The 16911-nt window shown below is 66.0% G+C and overlaps 1 protein-coding gene across 1 annotated transcript; it reads left to right on the forward strand.

Moving 5' to 3' along the window:
• Positions 1–4326: 4326 nt before the first annotated feature.
• On the forward strand, positions 4327–16345 carry DGKQ (diacylglycerol kinase theta). Its single transcript, XM_087829301.1, has 23 exons — positions 4327–4558; positions 7226–7305; positions 7975–8074; positions 8416–8501; positions 8579–8704; positions 9465–9618; positions 9710–9757; positions 9849–9949; positions 10016–10254; positions 10352–10442; positions 10550–10604; positions 10722–10783; positions 11147–11297; positions 11721–11759; positions 12266–12381; positions 13757–13908; positions 14145–14293; positions 14417–14595; positions 14945–15045; positions 15197–15343; positions 15449–15560; positions 15637–15789; positions 16167–16345. The coding sequence occupies exons 1-23, from the start codon at positions 4327–4329 to the stop codon at positions 16266–16268; spliced, it is 2775 nt and encodes a 924-aa protein (XP_087685427.1). The 3' UTR covers positions 16269–16345.
• The last annotated feature ends 566 nt before the right edge of the window (positions 16346–16911 follow it).

Below are 16911 nucleotides of genomic sequence, written 5' to 3' on the forward strand. Positions count from 1 at the left end.
GAGCGAAGGGGACAGAGGAGAAAGCCAGGTGGGGAGGGACTTGGAAAACTGGGGCTTGCAACATATCCGGGGATTTATGACCTGTGACGACGCCTGGGAGTTGTGAGGGGAGTGACTGGAGCGGGACCAGCCAGGGCCTGCGAGCATGACCTCACCTGCTGAAGGGACTTTGCAGGCGTGATTAAATTAAGGATCTTCAGACAGGGAGATTATCTTGGATTATCCAAGTGGGCCTTAAATGTCATCCTGGGGGGGGGGGGGAGGCAGAGGGACACCGGCTGCAGAAGAGGCCAGACCTCAGAAAAGAGATTTGTACCTGGGGTTTGTCTTCATCAGTATAGCGAGACAGCGGCAGGGAAATGATGGCTGGAAACAGGAGGTGGGCAGGGGCCTCTAGGCCTGGGACAGCCCCCGTCCACAGTAGCATCAGTCTTTCCCTTTCCTTCTTCTTTTAAACAAAATACATATTGTTTTTTCTCTTAAACGAAGTCTGGCTTGTATCTCTAGACAGGTAAAAACGTTTTCCTCCCCCTCTCCACCCCTTTGGTCTGCTCCTGACTCTACTATTTACTGTATTGGTTTACTTTCTATACTCTTGACTCTTGGGACCTTAGTTCTGGAGAGACTGCCCCCTGCCCCATGGGGCCCACCCGTCCTTGGACCGGGCTAAGACTCCCCTGGGAATGCCTTTGATTACAAATTAATCCATCCAGAGCCCACCCCCACCAGTTCTTCATCTCACCTTGACACCAAGCCAGGTACCGGACAGCGCGAGACTGCCCTCCCTACACCCCAGGCCGCTGAATTTATTCACACTATCCAATCCTAAACTCACTCCATGCCCCCATGCTGCTTCACCCTCACCTTTCTGGGAAAGCCCCAGTCAAGGTTCTGGGCCACACTTGCTCTCTTGGTTCCTGTTGCTGCTTCCTGGGGTGGCCCTGCGTGGTGTGGTGTACCCCCTTCTCCTGGGAAATGTAAGTAATAAGTCGTTCCTTCAAAGGCAGTTGTCTCTGTCTCTGACACTTTGCCACACCTGGTTAAACAAACCCTGGGTACGGATTTTAGAACACAGGTGCTGCCGCTTTGATGATGGGAGGAAGGGCCACAGGTGCAGGGATGCAGGGAGCTGGACAAGGCCAGCAGCTGGCCTCTGGCGGACTTGGTCCTGCCTGCACCTGAAACATGTGCTATCCTAGACCCGGCCCACAGAGCCAGAGCAGTGAGACAGCGTCGCCTGCGCACCTCACGGACACAGCAGGTCCACATGGTGGCATGGATTCACAGAGGGCCATACGAGTTTTTCTGGTTGTTGGTTTTTGTTTTGTTTTTTAATCCTGACCTGATATTTTTTTCCATTGCTTTTCAGAGAGAGTGGAGGGGGGAGAGAGAGAGAGAAACATCGATGTGAGAGAGATACATCGATTGGTTGCCTCCCAAACTCACCCCAACCAGAGTTAGGGATTGAGCCTGCAACCAAGGTATGTGCCCTTGGCCGGATTCGAACCCAGAACCCTTCAGTCTGCAGGCTGACACTCTAACCACTGAGCCAAACTGGCCAGGGCAGGGCCATATGGTTTTGTAAAAGTTGCTAAACTAAGATATTGTGATCTCAGAGTTCCCCACACTACCTCATGTTCCCTTTGTCACGCTTCTCCTCATGTTGGGGTGTTGCTGGAGAGCTTAGGGGCACTCTTGGGATCTGGCCAAGGGGATGCTGAGCTGTGGAAATGTCGGCTGGGGTTAGCTGAGTGTGTTTCTGCTGCTCGCAGTGGCTCATCTGCATGGCAAGGTTAATACCAGACGCCCTGGTGCAGAACCAGTGTCCAGGAACACCCATGGCAGTGAACCAAGAGGGTGAACCACACAAACTGTAGGAAAGAGATTAAACAGGCTGCAGGTGAACCAAGAGGGTGAACCCCACAAACTGTAGGAAAGAGATTAAACAGGCTGCAGACTTGACAGGAAGTGCTGACGTGGGCGAGATAAGCTGGAGCCTCAGGGCAGTGTGACAGGGCCGTGGGATCAGTAGGGGCATCTTAGATCAGTCACAGCACAGGAAATGCACCCGAAACGTTCCAGCTGGAAACTTGACAAAGTTCTCTCCAAATTTGGCAGCAGCCTTGACATAGTTGCTACAACCAGCGCCGAGCTGTCCAGCGGGAGCTTCGGTAAAACAGCCGCCTCGATTTGCTTTCCAACCAGCTGTGCGAGAGGGATTCAGTTATCTTACTCTTTTCTCCCTGGAAAAAGATATCGAAAAATCATTGTAAAAAGAGGCAATACAAAGTGTAGACGGGAAAAAGTATCACGGTGCAGTAGAGATGAATAAAAATTGTGGTATTTATGGATTTTATGATGTTTGCGCTATTAGTCAATTGGCAAAAAAATGTTTAATTTGTTGTGATTTCTCCCCTCGTTCTAAGTAAATAGGTGTCTAATTTTAGCATAACAATTTTGCATTTTTTTCTTAAAGAGGGCCCCCTGGACTTCGGGCTGCGCAAACCTGGACAGGCGCAGCAGCATCTCCACCGGGTGGGGCAACGCGGGCCTGCGCCTCCGAGGCTCAGCTGCAGGGCGCAAAGGAGCCTCGCCAAACCCGCGCCTCTTCACGCCCGAGGACACGACGGCCGCCGCGGGAAGCCGGGCCCCATCGGGAGGGCCTGCCCGCAAAGCCACCAGGAAAGCCGCCCCGGAGGGCGGCGGGGGGGCGGCAGGCGCTGAGCTCGGGCGCAGACGCCGTGGTCCTCCGCATTCCCGGATGCTGTGCCCGGAGCTCATCCTCGCTCGAGTTCGTCTGCAGCCCCGCCACCCACCTCGAGGCCCTTTCGAGGTCCCTCGGGCACGCGCGCAGCGCCGTGGAAAGCCCGAGTTGCCCACACCCGTGCCCCCTGCGGCGGGCGCAGGCGACACCCGGCCCGCTTCAGCGCAGGCTGGAAACAGGTGCCCTTTCTGCCATCTGCTTAGTGCCACATTTCCTGCATTTTTGTGCTTTTTCTTGGTGATTTCACGGCTTACAACGGCCCGCAAGCCCGGCGCTGGAAGCTGTCCGGCGTCCCCACGTGCAGGGAGGCCAGGTTGGCCTTCTGGGGAGAGCCCGCGTGTCCGACGGCGCTGCGGGCTCTGCTGCGTCCACGGGCCAACATGCGCGTCGGAGGCGGCGACCGCCGGGCCGGGGCGGGGGTTCCCGTGGCCGGAGCTGCTTACGGGGGGCCTAGGACCACCCGGGAGGGAGGGACGCCGGCCCCTCGGGCTTCCCACGGGAGAGCTGATGGGACGGGGCCCCCGAAGGCCGTCCGCGGACAGGCGAGGCAGCAACATCCGGGCGGGCGGAAGGTCCTGGCCCACGCTGGCCGGGCACCTGCGGGCAGGGAGGGTCCACGCGTCCGAACCCCCGAGGCCCGCCCAGCCCAGGGCCGTTTCCATCGCCTTCTTCCTCTGCGGCGGACGCCAGCCTGGCCCTGAGCCCACCCTGGGGACCCGGGGCTGTGCCACCGCTTCGCTGGCACAACCGTTGGCACAATCCCGAGCCACGGGCGGGATGCCGGCACCGCGCGGGAGAAGTTCGCCTGCGCAGGCGCGCGCCGGGACGCCGCGGGTGCCGACGCCCGGCGTCGACGTCGGGGGGCCGCGTGCGGGGAGCCGGGCCGGGCCTCCAGCGCGCCAGGCAGCGCCACGCCGCGGGGCTCGGCCCCCGACTCGGACCCCAGCTCCGCAGGCCCACCCGCCCCCGCCACAGGCCCCGCCCCTGGCCCCGCCCACGACAGCCCGCCCCGATGGCCCGCCCAGGCCCCGCCCCCGCCGCTGGCCCCGCCCATGCAGGTAGCCCCGCCCACGCCCAGCTCTTGCCGGCCCCGCCTCCCCAGGCCCCGCCCCGGCCCCCGCTGGCCCCGCCCACGTCGGTAGGCCCCGCCCCGCCCCGGCCCCGCCCAGGCCGCACTTCCGCGCAGCCCCGCCCCCAGCCCAGCTCTTGCCGGCCCCGCCTCCCCAGGCCCCGCCCCGGCCCCCGCTGGCCCCGCCCACGTCGGTAGGCCCCGCCCCGCCCCGGCCCCGCCCAGGCCGCACTTCCGCGCAGCCCCGCCCCCAGCCCAGCTCTTGCGGGCCCCCCCCAGGCCCCGCCCCGCCCCGCGGCCGCACCCACTCGGCCTCGCCGCCCCGCCCCGCCCGCCGCCCCGCCCGGCTGGGTCCCGGGAGCGCGCCTGCGCAGTGGCGGCGGGTGCAGTCGGAAGCCGGCGCGGACGGCGGGGGCAGCCTGGACCGCGGCCTCGCTGGGAGCGCGGGTCCGGCTCTCGCCCGCCGCCGGGGCCTGGGCCGCCCGGGGCCGGGATGGCGGCGGCCGAGTCCGGGGCCCACGCGCGGCTCGGCGGCGGCTCGCCGAGCCCGGGCAGCCCGGCCTGCAGCCCCGAGCTGGGCAGCGGAGGCCGCGCGCCGCCGGGGCCGGGGCCGGGGCCGGGGCCGGGGCCGGGCCACGCTTTCCGCAAGGTGATGCTCACCAAGCCCACCTTCTGCCACCTCTGCTCCGACTTCATCTGGGGGCTCGCCGGCTTCCTGTGCGACGGTGAGCGCCGCCGCCCGCCGCGGCTTTCCCGCGGGGGCGCGTTCCGGCCGGGGGGCAGGAGGGCTCGGGGCGCCCGGCTTCCTCGCCTGTCCGGGTCCGGGGGGACGGGGCGTGAACGCCCCCGCGGGGCGGGGTGAGCGACGGGGCAGGTGCAGCGATGGGGGGCTGCGCGTGGCTCGGCCGCGGGGACGGCGACGGCCGAGTCCGGGCCCGCGCGTGGCCCGCTCCTCCAGGCAGCGCCGCCCGGCCCCGGCCCCGGCCCCGGCCCCCGCCCCCGCCCCCGCCCCCGCCCCCGGCCCCGGCCCCCGCCCCCGCCCCCGCCCCCGGCCCCGGCCCCGGCCCCCGCCCCCGCCCCCGGCCCCCGGCCCCCGCCCCCCGCCCCCGCCCCCCGGCCCCCGCGCCGCTCCCGTCGCACCCAGGGCGCGTTCGCTCTGCCGCCCACAGGGGCCTGCTGTCTGCGCCGCTCGGCTCAGGCTCCCGGACAACCTGCCCTGGGCCTGCCACCCCAAGTCCTGCGTGTCCCAACAGGGCTCCCACCCAGTGCCCAGCCGCCCGCCGGGCGAAAAGGCCCGCCCTCCTCTGGCTCCTGGGCGGCCGGTCCGTGTGCTTCCAGGCTCTGCTCGCCCTAGTCCTGCCCCTTCCTCAGGGCAGGTGGGTGGTGGGCTGGGGAGCCTTTGCCCTGCTCAGGGAGACAGACCTTTGGTTCTGGGGGCAGAGGGACACTGAAGGCAGAGGTCTGTAGAGACCTGGCCCCGTCTAGGCTGGGCCCCTCACACAGGATGCCTCTGTCAGGGTCAATGGCATGGTTGTCCTGACCCCCCAGGGCTGCCCCAGGTGGCTTGGCCAGCGGGCATCGGAGTGGCCATCCCTGGCCTCTGTCATATTGGAAACACTGCACTGCCCTGCCTTCCCCCGGGAGTCCCAGGAGGCTCACTAAGGTGGACGATGTGTTTGTGCAGCCTACTCAGTTCGTGTGAGGCTAGACCCAGGGTCCCCCCCTACACTTGTGAGGTGGTCAAGTCAGGGCTCCGGTTCTGCTAGATCCAGGGCCCCCTTCTACAGGTGAGAGGTGGTGAAGGCAGGGACCCAGGGCCTCCCCCTCCTCCACACAGGTGAGAGTGGTAAAGGCAGGGCTCCAGGTTCAAAGGGCTGAGCAACTCATTGAAAGAGGCTGGGCGTGGGGCTGATATGGAGACCTTCACGGGGCAGTTGTGTGGACATCTGCCCCCCCCTCCCCCAGCCAAGAAGGGGCTGGTGATCTTGGTAAGTAGAAAGGCCTGACAAGAATGTGGGAGGAAGAGCCCCCTCCTCTGCCAGGAGCACCCAGGACATGTGGTGTGAGGTGATGGGGCGCTATCTTCATGGGCCAGGGGAGGAAGCTGGGCCTGGCCTGCCCACAGCTGCTGGCCTCTGTGGCAGAGCTGGTCTGGGTGCTGGGAAGGGAAGCTGACAGAGCTCATTGCTGGGCCTCTGTGTCTCCTCTTCTCCCACCTGAGCCCAGGCTGCTTCTGGAGTTTTCTGGGAAGCAAGGCCTCCGGGCTGCTCTGGTCTCCCTGGGGAGGAGCTTGTCTGCCTCCCTCTCCGGAATGGGTGGGATGGGGCTGCCTTTGGGCCCAGTGGGCAATTTCACCTAAGACTGTTTTGGGGAGTTGTCCCTCTGCAAGCTGCTCATTTCCCCGGCCCCTGCAGCCTTGTCCATCCCATCCCACCTCAGTGGGGCCCACCTTGGGTCCCCCATCCTCACAGACCCTCCCCACTGCATGTGCCACCAGAGGCTGCCCCAGCCACTCTGGTTGAGGTCTCCCCCATTCCTGTCCATCTTTGGGTGCATCTCACAGCTGAGCCTTAGTCTCGCTGGGCCTCCCCAGGACTGGTAGGGGTGCCCCCTTGCCTCAGGTGGGCCTCGGGGGTACAGCACAGTCTGAGTGCTCACTGCCTTTAGGGCTCTGGGCTGTCCACCTCTCTGGACAGGGGTAGAAGCAGCCCTCACTGGGTCAGCCGTCCCACCGGCCTCAGTAGGGTCCTGGCCCGTCATCACAGGCTGGCTGCGGGTCTCGGCAAGCACACAGCGTGTGGGAGGGGTAATTAGGGGTGTATACAGTTGTGGGTGAGGGAAGGGAATCCATGGTGAAGCCCGTCTGGGGGCATGTGCAGAGGTGCCCATCTACCTTCCTACCCCTTGCAGAGACTGGAAGGAGAGTTGAGCCTGTGGGGGGGGGGGGGGCAGGACCACTCTTGGGATACCAGATATGTCATCTGGGATGGTCAGAGCCATCAGGGCCCCGCTTCATGATCTGGGCTCTTTCAGAATGAAGGGTGGGGGGGCAGAGGATCAAGGTGTCTCTCTGCACTTTTGGGGGGAGGAGGCTGTTGCCATGGCTTCCCTCTGCCCCCATGACCCCGGGCATGGTGGGAACTACCCTCCCCATCACTCCCACAATTGGATGGGGCTGGGGGACTGCCCTGACTCACCCAAGTGGGAATTGGCCCCATCAGCTATGGCAGAGAGTACCCACTGTGGCGGGTCCTCTGCCCTGTCGGAACATTGGCCCCCATCATGGCCCTTGGCGGTCCCACTGGCTGAGGCCTCCTGCTTGCATGCCAAGCCTGGGGTCTCCTGGTTCCTGGGCAGGACAGAGGCCAACTCCAATGGCTTTGTTCCCACAGTCTGCAACTTCATGTCCCATGAGAAGTGCCTGAAGCAGGTGAAGACCCCCTGCACCGGCGTGGCCCCCAGCCTGGTCCGAGTGCGTATGGAGTATGGGCTGCCATCCATGCTGGGCAGGGCAGAGCGGTGGGGAGGGGCTCTGGGGCAGGCAGGGCTGGACTGGTGCTCAGGCCTCAGGTCGGATGGGATGGGCAGTGGGACCAGCGTAGGGGCTGGGGTGGAGAGCGCCTTGGTGCTAGTCTGGATCCCTGAGCTCCTGACTGCGTCCCTGCCTGGGAGCGCCTCCCAGAGCGGCAGCCAGGCCTCACTCCCCACTGCTGCTCGCCTGTTTCCCCCACGTTCCCCAGCACTGCCCCTCCTGCCTGTTGGTGTGCCTCCTCCACCTGTTTCATCCAGGTTGCCCCAAATGGAACAGACCCGGGGATGTGGTCAGTGCCAGGGCTTCCTGGGCAGCACAGCCAGGCAGGGAAGGACCAGCAGGGGTGTCCCCCAACAGAAGGGACTTCGTGAGGTCACCGTGGGGGACTCAGGGCAGCCGTGGCCCTATACACAGAGTGGGGAGGTCTCTGTGCGGGGCAGTTCCCAGCAGAACCCCTCACAGCACCTCAGGAGGATCTGGGGGGCACTGCAGTGGTCAGGCAGGTGGTGTGGGGTGATGGGGGAGCTCTGGGCTGTAGAGGCCTGGATGAGGCCTGGGGTGGGGGTGGGCAGTAGGCCCCAGACGGAGGCTGTGCTCTGCCCTCTCCAGGTCCCGGTGGCCCATTGCTTTGGACCCCGGGGGCTCTACAAGCGCAAGTTCTGCATCGTGTGCCGCAAGAGCCTGGAGGCGCCCGCGCTGCGCTGTGAAGGTACCACTGGCCAGGGGCTGGGTCTCTGCTGCCCTCGGCGGCCCAGCCAGCCCTGCAGGGCCAGGCGTCTGGTCAGGGGTGGAGGGGTGGCCTGGGGGGTGGGGCGGGAATGGTCTGGATCCTGGAGCTGCGGGCCGTGGCAGGTCCAGTGCTGCAGGCTGTTCGTTGAGGTGCCCGAGGCCGGAGAGGCGCCGAGGTGAGGGGCTGGCCCAGCCTGGCGCTTCAGGCTCAGGACGCCGAGAGGTGCCGTGGCGAGGGGGCCCAGGCCCCGCAGAGCCGCCGTGAGAAGGGGCGGGGCCGTGGGGAGCGGCGAGAGGCCCCTAACCCTGCCCGCCCCCCAGTGTGTGAGCTGCACGTTCACCCCGACTGTGTGCCCTTCGCCTGCAGCGACTGCCGCCAGTGCCACCAGGACGGGCACCAGGACCACGTGAGTGCGCGGGCCTGGCCGGGAGTTGGGGTGGCGGCGGCCGGCCCGGTGGAGCCTGCTAAGGGCTCCTTCTGCAGGACACGCACCACCACCACTGGCGCGAGGGGAACCTGCCCTCGGGGGCGCGCTGCGAGGTGTGTCGGAAGACGTGCGGCTCCTCCGAGGTGCTGGCCGGCCTGCGCTGCGAGTGGTGCGGCGTCCAGGTGGGGGGCGTGGGTGGGAGTGGGGTCCTGGGGGCGGCGGGTGGGGAGGCGTGGGTGGGAGTGGGGTCCTGGGGGCGGCGGGTGGGGAGGCGTGGGTGGGAGTGGGGTCCTGGGGCGCGGCGGGTGGGGGGCGTGGGTGGGAGTGGGGTCCTGTGGCGCGGCGTCCAGGTGGGGAGGCGTGGGTGAGAGTGGGGTCCTGGGGCGCGGCGGGTGGGGGGCGTGGGTGAGAGTGGGGTCCTGGGGGCGGCGGGTGGGGAGGCGTGTGTGGGAGTGGGGTCCTGGGGCGCGGCGGGTGGGGAGGCGTGGGTGGGAGTGGGGTCCTGGGGCGCGGCGGGTGGGGGGCGTGGGTGAGAGTGGGGTCCTGGGGCGCGGCGGGTGGGGGGCGTGGGTGAGAGTGGGGTCCTGGGGCGCGGCGGGTGGGGGGCGTGGGTGAGAGTGGGGTCCTGGGGCGCGGCGGGTGGGGGGCGTGGGTGAGAGTGGGGTCCTGGGGCGCGGCGGGTGGGGGGCGTGGGTGGGAGTGGGGTCCTGGGGCGCGGCGGGTGGGGGGCGTGGGTGAGAGTGGGGTCGGGGGCGCGGCGGGTGGTGCTGTGTCCAGGTGGAACGCGCCAGGGGCGCCTCCCTTCTGTTGGAGCCCGTCTGTCCTGCTCTCCTGGGGTGGGGCTCCCCGGGGTCCAGGCCGCGCGGGGTCCCTGCGCCAGCCCCGCCCCCCCTCCCGCGCGGACGCCCGGGCTCAAGGCCGTGCCCCCGCCCCCGCCCCCAGGCCCACGCGGTCTGCTCCGTGGCGCTCGCCCCCGAGTGCACGTTCGGGCGCCTGCGCACTATGGTCCTGCCCCCCGCGTGCGTGCGCCTGCTGTCCCGCAACTTCGCCAAGACGCACTGCTTCCGCATCGCCGAGAGCGCGGGCCCCGAGCCCGGTGAGCGCCGCGTGCGGGCGGCTGGCGGGGCGCGCGGGCGGGAGGGGGAGTCGCACGGGACCGAGCGAGACCCGCTGTGTGCACCCCGCAGGCGCGGGGGACGACGGCGTGGACGGAGAGGCGCCGGCGCCCGAGCCCAGTACGTGCCCCCGGCCGCTGCCCTGCCCCGCCCCCCCCGCCGGCCCCGGCCCCCTGGCGGCCGGGCGCTCACGCGCTTCGCTCTGGCCCAGACAAGCAGACCCTGCGGATCTTCGACGGCAGCGACGCCGTGCGCCGGAACCGCTTCCGCGTGGTCAGCGTGCCGCGCCCGGCCGGGCCCCGGGAGGCGCTGGTAAGGCGGGGCCCTGGGGCGGCGGCGCCCGTGCCCGGCCCGCTGGCCCACACCGCCCGCCCGCAGGAGGCGGCGCTGCGAGCCTACTACATCGCCGGGCACCCGCGGGACTTCGAGCTGCAGGCGCTCCCCGCCCCGCTGCAGGCTGGCGACCCGGCGGCCAGGGCCGGGGCCCCGAGCGGCGGGACCTCGGAGGACGAGGGCAGCAGGGGCCCCAGGTCCCGAGAGGTCTCGCCTGAGGCCTGGATCATCCGCACCCTCCCTCGGACCCAGGACATCCTGAGGGTCTACCCTGCCTGGCTCAAGTGAGGCCCAGCGTCTGGGCACAGGCTCTGCCTGCAGGAGTCGGGAGGGGTTGGGCTGGAGCGGTGCGGCCCAGGCTCCTGAGCGTGTCCCCCGCAGGGTGGGTGTCGCCTACGTGTCCATTCGCGTGACTCCGGAGAGCACCGTGAGGGCGGTGGTGCTGGAGGTCCTGCCAATGCTTGGGCGCCAGGTAGGTACATGGCCTGCCCTGGTCCCGGCCACCCAGTGGGTGCCCCACCTGGGTGTCCTGGGGAGGTGGTGCTGGTCCAAACCTGAACTCCAACTCTGTCCCCGCAGGCCGAGGGTCCTGAGAGCTTCCAGCTGGTGGAGGTGCTCATGGGCAGTAGGCAAGGTGAGTGGGTGGCCTGCAGCTGATGCCCCGACCAGTCTGCCCCGGGTGCCCTGGGGTGTCCAGCAGCTATTCGCAGACCTGAGAGTGCCCAGTGCTGACTCGCCCCCCACCCTGCAGTGCAGCGGACGGTGCTGGCGGATGAAGAGTTTTTGCTCAACCGGCTCCAAGACATCCGACAGGTCAGTGGGTGTGGACGCTCGCCCCTGTGAGCTGCTGGCCTTTGGCCATGGTCTCCACCTCACAGAGAGGGCCCCCATGGCCACCCAGGTGGGCTGCTGACCATTCTGGCCAGCAGTGCCTCCCTCTCACGCCTGGCAGGTCCATCTGCTTCCTAACAGGCTACCTGTTCCTGGAAAGTGGGGTTTCAGGGGCCACAGACCCCCTGAGTTTCCTGTGGGGACTGGAGGGAGGAAACTTGTGTCTTCCGTCTTTTCCTCTTCTCTCCTCTTCTTCCCAGGGCCCGTTTCTGGGTGCGGGTGGAGGGCCTGGAGTGGGGTGCCGCCCTGTGCTCTTCTCAAGAGCACCCCTCCTCCTCCCCACAGACGTCCCTGCGGCAAATGAATCAAACTCGCTTCTACGTGGCTGAGAGCAGGGCTGTGGTCCCCCGTGTCTCCTTGTTCGTTGGTGGCCTGCCTCCCGGCCTGTCCCCCCAGGAGTATGAAAACCTGCTGCATGAGGCTGTGGCCACCAAAGGTGTGACCACCTGGGCTGGCCTGGGGCTATTGGCTGCTGGCCACTGGGGGCAGGGCAGGGGTCCTGAGACAGACCATGGGGGCTGCTGGATGAGGCCAGGTCCTCCTACTCCCCCATCACTGTCACAGCCTTTGCCCAGATGGTGCCCCACCCAGTGGGTCTCCTCACCTTGGGGCCCAGACTGCGACACCTTCTCTGAGGGGCTTCTGGGCCTCCCGAGGCCCAGTCTCTGTCTTCTCTGCTCTAGGCTCTGGGCGTGGGGTGTGGAGGGGAGGGGGCTGTGCCTGGAGTTGGAGGGTGTCCCTTCCTGGGGTCGCTGGCCCTGCCTTGTGGTGAAGTTTCCCTTGAACAAAGTGGCTAGGGGGCTGCCGCCCTGGGGTGGGCTGCCCTGGGGGCCTCCCTGACCACAGCCTGTCCTTGCAGCTGGCCTGGTGTCCCTGAGCCACGTGTACTCCTCCCAAGGTGAGCCGCCCCACCCGCAGTCGGTCAGGTCAGAGGTCGCTCCCTGCAGATAGAGGGAAGAGCCCTGCCCACGGGTGAGGGAGATGTGGTTTGTTTCCTGGCCCTCGGGGGTGATGCTTTGCTGAACTGTGACTGAGGCCACTGTTCTGCCTGCGGGTTCACATCTTTATCGTGGAAAATGTCAAATTTTCCAGAAGTGAAAGAACAGCACCCTGAGCCCATATCCCTTCTGTGGGTCCTCAGCAGTTACCAGTTCTCTGTTCCTGGGGGCTCATCCCCCCATGGTTCCCAGGGGGCTTGGTGGGCTGGGGAGTGAGGCTGTGCTCAGTCCTTCCACCCTACGTCTTGGTGGCCTCCCTCACGTCCACCCACCAGGTCCTGTCTCTCTGATGTTTGGCTGTCCCTGAAGGCTCCCCCGGGGGTGAGGGTCCTGTACCTCCTGGACGCCCTTGGGTGGGCTGACCTGAAACTGGCCCTGGCCTGAGCTCACAGCCTACCTGCCACAGGTGCTGTGGTATTGGACGTGGCCTGCTTTGCAGAGGCCGAACGGCTGTACATGCTGGTCAGAGACACAGTTGTGCATGGCCGGCCACTAACTGCCCTGGTGCTCCCGGATGTGCTGGTAAGTGGGAGCTGGGCCTGGGGGGACATGACTGCCACTACTGGTTTTGTTTAATGCTCGGGCATCTGCCACACAATCTTGATCCACACAAGTGAGAGGCCTGCATGGACCGTGAGGACTCCCCACGGACCCTCTCCCTCTGTGGGGTCACTGGGCCTGGCCTCACTCCGCTGCCCAGCCTGCTGTGAGACCTCTGCTTGCACCCTTGGCAGCCTCAGCCAGCAGGTGGCACTCTAACCAGACCCAGCACTGCCTGGAGGAAGGGTGCCTGGAGGAGGGGTGCTTGGCAGCCAGCCTGGGCGAAGGTGGGCTCTGCGATAGGTTCAGCGTGGGTCAGGGCGTGGTGAGGGGCCAGCACTGGTCCTTAGCCCTGCAGCCCCCAGGTGTCCATGGCTGCTGTGCCCCTTGCCCCTGGCCCTGGCCCCTGACCTCGTCCAGGGGAAGCGGAATGACAGAATGAGCTCAGGGCCTCTGACAGAGTGGGCAACGCCTGCAGGTCCCCACCGCCCCTCCCCACCCTGAGCCGGCTCAGGACAGGGTGGCCTACCAGAGGTACACAGCCCAAGGGTGAGGGCCATCAGCCAGCCCTGGCGGCAGAGCTGGGCCGGATGCTGACTGACTTGCACTTCCTGCCTCCTGCCAGTTACCTGCCCCAGGGAGCAGGTGAATGGTGTCTGCAGGCAGCTTTGCCCGGTGGGTCACAGGTCACCCCAATTGTGTCCTTGGCCTTGGGCCATGGCTACTGTGTTTCTCCCCAACCTGTATGTATCTTGTCAGCCAGCAACCTCACTGTAGGGACCCCCAGCTCCTCTGCCTCATCTTTGCCCATGGGGACCCCAGCCTCCTGCTACTGTCTTCTGGGCACTGTGTTTTGGAGATTAGGGAGGAGGGGCTTCATCCTGAGGCTAAGGGAGGTGTGTGGCCTCCCAATGAATGGGGCTGCTGCTCCTGGCTGCCACGTGGGTGGGCAGGGGCCCTGGGAGGGGCGTCCTCCCTGGCTGTGCACCAGGTGGCTCCTAGCGGGGCAGGTGGGGTCCAGCCTGTGCCTGTGGCTGCATGGATGGGGTGGTGGGTGAGGTCTTGGGGACATGTGTCAGCAGCTGTGCCTTGTCCTATGTGCTCAGAGCTCCAGGCTGGCGGCCTCATTTCAGCCCCGTTGGCCCGAGATCTGTGGGTGTACCCTTTGCCTTGGGGGTGTCCCCAGAGGTCAATGGCGAACTGGGGATGCTGTGCAGCCCCCGGGCCTTGTATGGGCCTTCTTTGGGAGGGGGCTGCTCCAGGTTGGCTCAGGCCGGGGGGCCCCAGGGATGGGGACGGCCTCTGTCTGGGCAGCATGGTGGGGGAGATGCCTGCCGTAACTGTTTCTGTCTGTCAGCACTCGAAGCTGCCCCCAGACTCCTGCCCCCTCCTCGTCTTTGTGAATCCCAAGAGCGGAGGCCTCAAGGGCCGTGACCTGCTCTGCAGTTTCCGGAAGCTGCTGAACCCTCACCAGATCTTTGAGTTGACCAACGGGGGGCCTCTTCCTGGGTGAGTCTGGCGGAGGCCCTGCTGCCCGGCTCAAGTCCTGCAGGCCGTGAGGGGCTTTCACACACTTGCTGATGGGCTGGTGCGACCAGGTTGCGGTTTGGTGTTGGAACCCTTGAGGGCTGCTTTGGGTGGGGGATGAACTGTGGCCCGTTCCGCTGCTGGGTCTTGACCTCCTGCCCCCACTCGCCTGCGTGGCTGTGACTGGTGGCAGACAGTTCCTGTCTCCTTGTCACCAGGTTCCACATGTTCTCCCAGGTGCCCTCTTTTCGGGTGCTGGTGTGTGGTGGGGATGGCACCGTGGGCTGGGTGCTTGCTGCCCTGGAGGAGATGCGGCACCGGCTGGCCTGCCCCGAGCCTTCTGTGGCCATCCTGCCTCTAGGCACAGGTGGGGTCAGCTAGTGAGTCGGGAGGTGGGGACTTGGGATTCATCCCTTCCCGCCCCAAGTTTCAGTTGAGGCCTAGGGCGGGTATGGGTGTGGAGTCAGCCTGCCTCTCCCCACTGCCCCAGGGAATGACCTTGGCCGGGTCCTCCGCTGGGGGGCGGGCTACAGCGGAGAGGACCCTCTCTCGGTGCTGGTGTCGGTGGACGAGGCTGATGCCGTGCTCTTGGACCGTTGGACCATCCTGCTGGATGCTCACGAGGCCACCAGTGCAGAGGACAGCGTGGCTGACCTGGAGCCCCCCAAGGTCCGGTGTGCCTGGTGAGGGTGTGGTGGCTGTGGGGCCCCTGTGGGTGACCCTTTACCCTGGTGTAGGTGCCAGTGCCACCCCCTTCATGGAAGGGGCAGTCGAGGCTCAGAGCAGTGACTGTTGGGTGACGGCCCAGGGCTGGCTGGCTGAGGGCCTTGCCTGTACCACGTGCTTGCTGCCTCCTCCTGGTGCTGGCATTTACCAAGCTGGACAGTCACCAGACAGCAGCAGCTCCGACAACAGCGGCGCAGTTGGGTTGGAGACGGAGGCTGGACCCCGCTTGGGGAAGGTGGGGAGCACCTGGCAGGGGCTGAGTAGGTGATGGGAGGATTTGTCTTGTCCACAGATTGTGCAGATGAGTAACTACTGTGGGATTGGCATCGATGCAGAGCTGAGCCTGGACTTCCACCAGGCTCGAGAGGAGGAGCCCAGCAAGTTCACAAGCAGGTGCCGTAGGATTGAGGAAGTTGGGGCTGCCTCCTGGTGACAGCGTACTTCCTGGGGACTCACAAGTGGGAGCTGGTGCAGAGGTGCTGGCATCTAGGGGCTGACTTAGGCTAGACGGGCCCCAGCCTGTAACAGTAGTGATCTCCTGCAGGTTCCACAACAAAGGTGTGTACGTGCGAGTTGGGCTGCAGAAGATGAACCACTCGCGCAGCCTGCACAAGGAGATCCGGCTGCAGGTGGAACAACAGGAGGTGGAGCTGCCCAGCATCGAGGGCCTGATCTTCATCAACATCCCCAGGTGCCAGTGGGCGGAGCTCTGCCCGGCCCAGCCTGGTTCGGCTCGGGCGGGACTCGGCCCTGTGCAGCCTCTCTCTCACCTGTGCGCCCTTCCCTCTCGGCACAGCTGGGGCTCAGGGGCTGACCTGTGGGGCTCCGACAGCGACTCGAGGTTTGAGAAGCCGCGCATGGATGATGGGCTGTTGGAGGTGGTGGGGGTGACGGGCGTCATGCACATGGTGAGTGTGGGCAGGAGGGCAGGTGGCCCCCAGTGTGATGTGCTGCCTGCTTAGCCTACCTGCCCACTCCCACCAGGGCCAGGTCCAGGGTGGGCTGCGCTCCGGCATCCGCATCGCCCAGGGCGCCTACTTCCGAGTCACGCTTCTCAAGGCCACACCCGTGCAGGTGGATGGGGAGCCCTGGGTCCAGGCTCCTGGCCACATCATCATCTCAGCTGTGGGCCCGAAGGTAAGTCGTGGGGAGTGCCAGACAGGGCTGAGAGTCGGTGGTGAGGTGGCTCAACGCTGGCAGGCCGTGGCTGGGGGGGGCCCAGATGGCCTCAGCAGTCCTGCTGGGTCTCGTTCTTTCCTGACCCCCGAGGTCATGGGCCCAGGTAAGGTTGAATGGCCTCTCAAGAGCACCTGCCTCTCCTCTGTGGCAATGAGCATCCCAGCCTGCGAGGGAGGTGTCTGCCGGGCAGTGGTGGGGCTTGAGCCCCTGCCTCACAAGCCATAACCATGTGCCCCCATTTCCTGCCCTTCTGTAAAACGGGCCGAGAATGTGCTGGGTGTTCTGGGGTCCTTGGCTGGTGAACCTGTCCTCTGACCTCACTGGCCCTGGGACAGGTCCACATGCTCAGGAAGGCCAAGCAGAAGCCTAAGAAGGCCGGACCGCCCAAGGATGGCCAAGCAGATGGGGTGCCTACCCCCGAGGGGGGCCCCAAGTAGAGAAGGGCCCCAGAGCTGTCTCTGCCTGTTCTACAGCAGTGGATGGATGTGCCTGTAGCCCCGACCTTGGGGTGTTCCTCCCACAACCCTGACTCCCAACTGGTGACCTGGGGTGGGCAGGGGCTCTGGCTGGCCGATCCTTACTCCCTGGAGCCCAGGCCATCATGGAGGGCATGCCTCCCTGTGTGTCTCCCACCACCGCCGAACCCTGAGAGCTGGCAGCCCTGGACCTCATCTGTGTCCCTCAGGCGGTCCCTGGGTGCTCCTAGAGTAGCTGGCTCCGAGGGTCCTAGTGTGCCCAGCAGATGTGGGGCACCCACCCACCACCAGCTCCTCTGGCCTCCCGACTTCCTCACCGCAAGCCTGGCTGTGGCCCAGGAGTGACAGGATTGCACTGCGCAGGAGAGCCTGAGGAAGCAAGAGAACTTGGCCACCGTCCTAAGGATGGACTGGTGCCTGGAGGGTGGGCAGAAGTGCCTGGAAGGACCGGAACTGAGCAGACCTGGGCCCTGAGGCAGGGCCCAGATAAAGTGGTGACAGGAAGTGTGGAGGAGCCAGCTTTAATCACCAAGGATGACTTGCACTTTGTACCTTGTTTGCCAACCATCAACAAGCCCCTTCCCAGTGTCTGCTTAGCAGACAG

Source organism: Miniopterus natalensis, chromosome 1, assembly GCF_054644295.1.
Source record: "Miniopterus natalensis isolate mMinNat1 chromosome 1, mMinNat1.hap1, whole genome shotgun sequence".
Taxonomy (NCBI): Eukaryota; Metazoa; Chordata; class Mammalia; order Chiroptera; family Miniopteridae; genus Miniopterus; species Miniopterus natalensis.